Below are 8704 nucleotides of genomic sequence, written 5' to 3'. Positions count from 1 at the left end.
TGGCAGGCTCAGAGTGGCCCCCTTAGGCTGGATGTCAAGGTAATAGGGTCAGTTGCTGCCCAAACTGGTGTCACAGGGCAGGGATGTGGCACCTCTGGACAGCATTGTTCAGTTGGTGTTGGAGGGGATCTTAAGTTTCCAGGAGTGCCTAATGGGAGGCGCTCAGGGAGGTGTGGTCTTACTCTGGGCCAGGCCAACCCCAGCAGAGGACACTTTGATTAGAACTCAGGCTATAGGGCACTACAGCTTCTGGACCCAGCCAGTACCTCTGTGTTTCTGTCCCCAGGGCACCAGGGCACATGCGTTGGCTGCAAGAATGACCATGGCCACTATGATGTGACGTCTCCTGGCCCCCAGTTCCAAGCATACCATAACCAAATGCCGCTAACTGGGGCTCAACCCACACTTCTCTTCTCTGGTCTGAGGCGGGACATACAAGACCAGGACCTGCGCGGCTGACTGCTCCGGGGCCTCACTCTTCAGCTTGCAGGCAGCCCCTTCTCGTATCTTCACATGGCTTTTCTATGTGTGTGCCTGGTGTCACGAGGACACTGGTCCTAGACAGATGGGGCCTCACACTTATGACCTCGTTTAACTGTAATTGCTCCCTTCAAGGCTCAGCTCCAAATATGCTTCCACTGGTAGCTAGGGCTTCCATACATGAATAGTGGGAGAACACAATTCAGTCCTTACTGCATGGGTTCTTATAATTCCCACTCTACAGATGAGGGAACTGAGGCCCAGGGATCCAAGATACAGACCCAGCAAGCCCCAGCTCCCCCAAGGTGGTCTAGCTGGTGCTCCTGCTGTCAGCACCAAGCCCAGGCTGCCCCTCCTCAACAGCCCCTCACCATTTTTGTGGCTGTTGAAGGGACAGACTCCCCCTGCCACACTCACAGGTGTGACAGGGACAGGTGTGACTGGGACAGAAGCTGAGGTGGGGCTGTGGGCATCTTGGTGGGCACATCTGGCCCCGGTGCTGCGTCCTGGGCTGTTCAATACCTGCAGGGCCTTGCACTGGAGATAAGGTTGGAGGAGCTGACTTCCTGGGGGCTCTGCCTGCTCATCTACAAGAACTACAGGAGAGGTTGACACAGAGAAGGCAGAGGCTAGCCAAACAAGGAAGGCTGGGTCCAGGCAAACAGCAGCAGGGAGCCAAGACAGACAGTGAGGAGGAGAGGCTAACATGGGACTGGTGGGACCATGGGATGTAAGTACAAATTGGGGGGGGAGGGGAATGAAGCCCTGAGACTGCCCTTTGGAGGGATTCCCAGGTTCCCACACAGGAGGTTGAGACATGTAGGCCGACACTGGCCTCTACCCAGCTGTGGCCAGGTTAAGAGGAACAGACGACCTTCGAAGGCAGGTGACCTGGGAGGAAGGAGCCCACCATTGGTGGTGGTGTTGGCGGGGCTGTCTGGGCACTTTCTCCAGGCCCCTTTCTCCAGAACCCTAAGCACCCGCCCCTTCCTCTGGTACTCTCAGCCTGCAGGCCAAGCCCCAAGCACTCCGAGGCCCTGGGTGACACACACCTAGAAGCACCGGGCTGGATCCGGGGAAGGGTTTCCTGCCATAGCTTCTCCCACCCTCACCTCCTGAGGGCCTCCATGCAGCACCACCCTCTAACCCGTCCCAGCTATGCAGGCTTCTGCAGTCTGAGGCTCCCCTTGACCCCCATATGCAGCCGGGGCACCCACTTCCCAAATACAACCAGGATGCCAGGCGCTCCACTCCTGAGCTCTGGGTCACCGGGCTCAGATCAGCGCTTGAGAGCGACGCCCTGGGGAGCAGCGAGGGGCGTCTCGCGTGGCAGAGCTCTGCCTTCGGTTGCCCCAAACAGGTGAAGACGCGGTGGGGGGGGGGTGCGGAGGCGCCCTCGGATCATGGAGGTCACGTGCCCGGCTAGGCCCTTTCTCCGTGTCCCTTTTGCCTTGGCGGCGAGCAAGAAGTGTGGTGAGCAGAGGTCGGAACCTGGCGTCGGGGCTCCAGTTTCCGGCCGGCGGGACCTGAGCTTCGGGCAGAGCACAACCGGACCAGTGCTGACGGACCCGCATCGCTATGGTAACGAGGCCCCCCGGAAGCAGCTAGGCTGGAAATCCAGGGAGGCGCGGGCGCGCGACGGGACCTTCGAGTTCCCCGGGTCGCTGGGCCCTGTCAGACACCTGTCGCTGTCGGGGACTTGGGCCGTGCCGACCTGCGCGGGGCTGCCCCGGACGTGGGAGCGGTGAGTGGCGCGGAGCGGCTCAAAGCATGCTGCTGATGTTTGCCGGCCCACGGCGAGCTGCGAAGTTCCGGGTGCCTTTTCTCTTGCCCCCAAAGTGTTAGCTCCTTACATAGCTGCAATTTATCCAAACGAGGAAACCCGCACCAGAATACCGTGATCCACTGTGCAGGATTTACTGAAATGTAGTGTGTTGCGCATATCCTACCCCACCCCAGCCCCGAGATTGCACCGAGGGCCTCGCTAGGCAACTGCTCCACCACTCAGCTATGGCCCCTGCCCTTTTCACTTTGTGTTGAGGCAGGTTGCCAAGGCTGACTAGTCTCGAAGTTGTGATCCTCCTGCCTCAGCCACCCGAGTAGCTGGAGTTACAGGCATGCACCACCACTCCTGGCTTTTATGTGTTATTCTCAGCCTAGACTAGCAACTCATTTCCTCTTTGACTTTTATGACGTAGTTGGAATTTGCCTGGTGGTTTCCCATGACTAATTTCAAGTTACGCATTTTTGACAACACAACTTCCAAAAGGAAATAGTGTCTTTCGTGCTTCCTAAAAGATACACGATGCCAATTTGTCTACTGCTGGTGACAATAACTTGATGGCTTAGGTGACAATCTGCCAACTATCATAAAATGTCTAGTTTCCCCGCTGTAAGGAATAAATAGTTTTTGGGAAGATACTGTGAGACTGTAAATATTCTGCTTGTAGCCATCCTTTCTGTCATTAATTTTAGCTTCTTTCTTATTTAAACTTTTGGTTTTTTGAGGCAGAGTCTTGTTATATAGCCCAGGCTGGCCTTGAACTCAAAGCCACCCTCCTGCCCTCACCTCCTGAGTGCTGGGATTACAGGTGTGCTTTATACCTGGAACATATGTAGTTTTTTGTTGTTGTTGTTTTGTGTTTGTTTGTTTGTTTTGTCATTTTCCTTTTTATCGGTACCGGGGATCGAACTCATGACTGCCTGCTTGCAAGGCAGGCACTTATGGCGCTGAGCTAAACCTCCAGCCCCACATATGTAGTTCTTGATATTTTTTTTTTCACTTAATTTCATGTTTTGCTCATTACATTGCTCAGGGAAAGAAAGAAATCATGAGTTACTAAAGTGCACTATTTTGCTTTTCAGACAGAGTATGGGATCCAGTTTACAGGTGTCTTTGTTTCAGAGCTGAATCAGATTTAGAGTAGATCTGATTGCTGCTGCTAGTGGGGGAGAAGGGTGGGAGCTCCTGGCAGAACAGCAGGAAGCGGTTGTCTTGAGACTTCCTGCCTAGGTGCCTGAGGGGCCTCCAGGAGGAGGATGGAGGTTGGAAGGAGCAGTTCCTCTAAGGGATGGGGATGGCACTGACCTGGGGCTGGTTCTGGGAAGGCAGGAGGTCCGTGTTCTTCCATCTGCATCCCAGAATCCCATGTAGGGCCACTCCCTCTATAAAGACAAGGCAAAGCTGCTCCTAAACTTGCAATTTATCAGAATCTGGAAACATTTTTACCTCTTGACTTGAGACACTGGAGCTGTGTATTATAATTCTTTCTGACCCTGAGAAATTCACATTGAAGAAATTTCCATTTCTGCTGGGTATGGTGGCACATGCCTGTAATCCTAGCACTCAGGAGGCTGAGGCAGGAGGATCACTATGAGTTTCAGGCCAGCCTAGACTAAATGGTGAATTCAAGGCTAACCTGAACTACATTGTGAGACCTTGTCTCAAAAAAAAATCCATTCTTGTGGGAAACTACAGGTTATCCAGTCACTCCATGGTTTAATTAACTACCCTGAAGCATTTTCTGTTTGTTTTTCAGTGCTGGGATTAAACTCAGGACCTCAGACCTGCTAGGCAAGTGCTCTGCTACTGAGCTACATCCTTAGCCCCTCTTCTGACATTTTCCCCTTTTAGAAGCTCGATGCTTCTGATGTATCAGGCTGAGGAGCCACCTTTTCCATTATTATTGCTGCATCTTTCCTTGAGGTTCTTTTCACTGAACCTGCGCTGGCAGAGGATAGCACTTATGCTGCTCTAATGGAGCCCAGAGTGTCAGGAGGTACCTGATTATAGAAATGTGTTTATTCCTCTCTACTTCTGGCAGATTTTTAGACCTAAAATAATTATCATTGTGGTATTTGCCAAGTGGTTTTTCTATTTCTGTCATTCCTATGTTTATTAGTTGGAAGTCTACTTTGAGAAAGAACCTCCCTTCAATTTTTTATTCACTTTTTTTTTTTTTTTTTTTTTACTTTAAGGAGGAAAGGTTTGTTTAGCTCTCAGTTTGTAGAGTGGCTCAGTGGCTCCAAGTCAGGGTGGCATATGGCAGAGGGTCAGTAATTCATGGTGGCAGAAGACAGCAAAAGCAACAAGAGCAGTAAAGGGGGAAAAAAAACTCTTTTTACCTCTTTTATTTTATCCAGACTGCTGGGATTAGGGTGATGCCAATCCAGTCAGTGGACTGATCAGTAATCACCCACTCTTGATCCAGTAATCATCCACTCTTAATCCCGTAAAACTTAATCCCAGCATTGCACTACATATCAGTCACAAGCTCTAGATTCAGTCACCTCATAAAAAGTTCACCCCCTGACACCCACATGAGACCTAAATGAGTAGACATGAGCCCACATGAGTAGACATCTAGACAAAAGCTGTAACATTCTGCCCCTGCCCCCTGCCCAGAGTCTCATGTATATTCTTTTATGCAAAAGGTATTTAGAAAAAAAAAAAGGCATTTAGTCCATCTCAAAGAGTTACCAAAATCCTATTGTTTCAGCATTGCTGAGAGTCCAAGCCCCAAGTCTCCTCTGAGATTTAAGGCAAACTCTTAGCTGTGAGCCCTGTATAAATGAAAAGAAAGTTAAACACTTCCAAAATTCAGTGGCATAAGATAGACATTTCCATTCTAAAAGTTACAAAAGGGGATACAAAGAAATGGGACCAAACCAAGCCCAAAAGTCCAGAAAGTCAAACATTAAGTCCTGTAGTTCCATGTAGTTCCTGTAGTTCCTGAAGCAATCTGTGGCAAGATTTAAACTCCAAAGGGCTTGGATGACTCTGCCCTAAAGGCACTTCTGGTGGTTGTAGCTCCCATGGCTTCTCTCTTGGTTCTACTCTGCTCCCTCTTTGCAGTTCTTAGAGGATCCATCTTCCTGGCTTCTCCAAATTTCTAGGATCTTCATTGCACCTTTGACTTCACACTCAGAGCTTCACACATTGCCCTCTTGGGCACACATTGCCTGGCCTCCCAGACCTTCTGAAATCTGTATGTAAGCCCTCCTGACCCCACAACTCTTCCATTCTTCATGTACCTAAAACTAGTGTCATGTGCATGATTTGAAAATCTGCTGCCAGCTCGAGCAGTAGCCAGGCTTCCTTCTTTCTTGGCTGTAGGGGTCGAGTGCCTGGATTGCTGGGCACTCTGAATCCAGTTCTGAGGAACAACTTCTTTATGCTGCAATCACTCTGGAACATGGTGAAGCCAATGCCCCTGGAACATGGTACTCAGTGGCTTTCTTCTCAAAGTCTTTTACTTTTGTAATTTTGAGGCTGCAACAAGTTAGAGACTTGCTGCTTGTAATGCCCCTATACCTTTTCTGTTCTCCTGTTTCTTCTCAGCCATCGAGACCCCCTTTGCTGTATCTTCACAGTCCACAGCTTTACTGGACCTTCCTTTCTGACCAGATTCACATTTTAAATCATTCTGCTGGGCTTTTTGTTCATGATTGATAACATTAATCTGGCTAACTGCCCCCAACAGTAGCCATGCCACCACCTCAGCATTAGACTGCTTTGAAATGTCTTCTGCCACGTTAATTAGTATGCTGTGCTTAGTCTCAGTCTCAGGCAAAGTCTCGGGACAGCAACAAAATGCAGTCTTTCTTCCAAGCCATAACACACATTGCCTGGAGTCTAACAGCCTCCACAAGCATGGTGCCAGCAGTTAAGAGGTGCTTGGTCCTGGGAGATCCTCCCAGCTCAGGCAGCCTCTGGTCCTGTCATCAGCTGCATAGCCTTGACCCTAATCCTTTCCCTCCCGGGAGTGCCAGCCTCTGCACTTCCTCCCACTCCTGCTATGAACCATTGATGCCCACCACCCTGCCCCACTGCCAAGCTCTGTAGGGTTTCATGAGTTTTGAAGCAGCTGCACGTGGCCCACCACACTGTTCACCCTGGCAGCATCACACCCCATGGCATCTTCAAACTGCAAGTGGCGTCCAGGTTGAGGTTGTCAGGGTGTTATTTGCTAATGGGGAATGTTTTTCAGGTGGGGCCTCTACTGCCTTGAAGTCTGTTTGGGCCTGCGGTTTTCCATGTGTGAGAAATCGTGGCTTTTATAGTGTCATTTCCATCTTTCGAAGCCCAGAGATTTATGCGTGCTTTCCTAACCTAACAGGTTTGCCTCTAACTTCCCTGTTGGTGTTTGAACCTGGGAGAATCCGAGTGCTGGGGGCTGCTGGGACTATTGCATGCACGGCAAGGTGGCAGCCTGTGACCCCCACACTCCTTTTAGAGTCTGAAATTGCACATGGAATTGTGAAAACTATGAATCAGGATATGAAATTCAAATCCTCCACCTGCCCATGCTGCTTGTACCCCTGGAGAATCTTCTATGGACATTGATCTCTTAGCGATGCTGCCAGGATAATTTCTGCTTGCCATGGGCATCTAGCCACCAAGGAATTTCGCACCCTGACGATTGCTCTTGACACTTTTATGTATTCCATTGTTTTATGTGATTTTCCTAACAATCATTTATTTATAATTGGATGTGCTCCTGAATCTACTTTTTATATTAAAAAAAAATCTGCTGTGCACAATTTTCCACGTACATTACAACTTGGTTTTTGTTTTTGTTTTGTTGATGGGAGTTGGGGGAGACTTTTATTTATCGTGTTCACAAACTCCATCCTTTCAGCATATCCTCTTAAGTTTAGTTCTCTCTTCCAGTTATACTATGTACTATCAGTTTTGATATAACTATATATAAATATAAAATTACATATAAAGTATTATTTGAAACAAACAAGCAAAAAAAAGAAACAGGCAGCACACCTGGGCTCCTGCCTTTAGCATGTGGAGTGCAAGGCAGCAGTGTAGCTGGCTGGGGATGCATCTTTCTCTTGATGGTTGATGGGCTGTGTCATTTGCCATGAATTTGTTGAGCCGCTCCTCTGCATGGGATCCAGAACCCTAGGAGAACACCTGTTTCCTTCCAGAAAGCTGAAGGCACAGGGACCCCCTCTGCCCAGGCCCACATGGGGACTGGGGAGGAAGGCATTAAGTGCCTGGTGCCTGGGGTGCTGTAATCAGAAGACCTGAGGAGAAGGAAGCTCCCTGACAGGAGAACAAAGACATGTTTGGGAGAATAGTACGTGTCCAGGACAAAAATCTGAAGGCCTGGAGCTGCTGAGGGCTGGCAGAGGTCCAGAGGAGCCTCTGTGTGCTTTTCTAAGAAGGCTGGAGTTTGCTTTGAGAATAGCCATGAGCCACAGGCAGCTGTTAAACAGACCTGTAATACATGATTAGGTTTGTACTTCAGAAGAGTCACTCCCTTGCTTGACTGTGAGCAGTGAATAGAAGGGCTGAGCTTGGGGGTGGGGAGCCTGCCACAGACATAGCACCTCGGGCATCCTCAGAGAAGATGTAGGACATAAAACTGTCACAAGGGCTCAGGGACCCCGAAGATCTGTGTGGTCATTTAGACCTGGGGTGTCCCCGAGCCTCATGCGCTTGAGGGCAGAACTCGGGAAGGTGATTGCACAGGGGCGGCACAGCCAGCTCGGTATTAGCAGGTGGGCCCACTCCAAAGCTCGGGGGAGACCTGTGGTAGATCTTCCTTCCTAGCACTTCCTGCTCTCTGCTTCCCAGCCGTTCGAAGCTCTCCCCTGCCGGACCCCGGGACTTCTGCCCAGAGCCAGCCACTCAGGCACAGACTGAAGCTTCTAAAACATGAGCCAAAGTAAACTGTTCCTTATTTACAGAGTTAGCTGGGTCAGATAGCAGACAGGGCACGCAGGCTGCAAAAAGACTCACACCAGAGAGGAGGTTCTCATTTAAGAGGCAATTGCTGGATAGGTTTTCCTGAATTCTGGTCCTGAGGAGCCAAAAGGCCATAAATAACTACAAAAAAGGAAGCAGCGAGAGCAAGAGACCAAGTGGGAAAGGGATGGGGAATCATGGGTGTGGGCCGAGATAGGTTGCTTGGGATAGAATGGGAACCCCAATCCAGGGCCATGGGAGATGGGGAGAGGGGCTCCCACAAGTTAGGAGTAAGAGCACACAGCTTCTCAGCTCTGTCGTGCCTGTATGTATGGGCACCAGTCTGGTGAGAGCATGGATCAAAGCCTCGCTTCTGCTGCCTCTGGAGTCCAGTTTTCTGGGGGGTCCAGACTGGTAAATTCATTTCTCACGTGCAGTTTAGCACCTTTGCCCTGTGAGTGTGCACAGATGTGCACATTTGCTGTCTGTGGGAACATCTCTGCCACCAGAACTGTGCTA

General features: G+C 50.0%; 1 protein-coding gene across 15 annotated transcripts in view; it reads left to right on the top strand.

Moving 5' to 3' along the window:
* The first annotated feature begins 278 nt into the window (after nt 1–278).
* Nucleotides 279–8704, top strand: part of Ccdc57 (coiled-coil domain containing 57) — a 93267-nt gene continuing 84841 nt past the window's right edge. For 4 of the 15 annotated variants that reach the window (XR_010045277.1, XM_063242380.1, XM_063242377.1 and 1 more), the window contains exon 1: nt 283–2061. Coding sequence is in view for 8 of the 15 variants with exons in the window: in XM_063242380.1 (XP_063098450.1) it covers nt 1884–2061 (178 nt within the window). In the remaining 7 variants the exon portion in view is untranslated. The other 11 variants (XR_010045279.1, XR_010045278.1, XR_010045280.1 and 8 more) reach the window with 7 other exon arrangements.

This window comes from Cavia porcellus, unplaced genomic scaffold (assembly GCF_034190915.1).
Source record: "Cavia porcellus strain 051 isolate PalLab524CR breed Dunkin Hartley unplaced genomic scaffold, mCavPor4.1 scaffold_32, whole genome shotgun sequence".
Taxonomy (NCBI): Eukaryota; Metazoa; Chordata; class Mammalia; order Rodentia; family Caviidae; genus Cavia; species Cavia porcellus.
The sequence above is the reverse complement of the archived record's forward strand: the minus strand, read 5'-3'. Positions and strand labels throughout refer to the sequence as shown.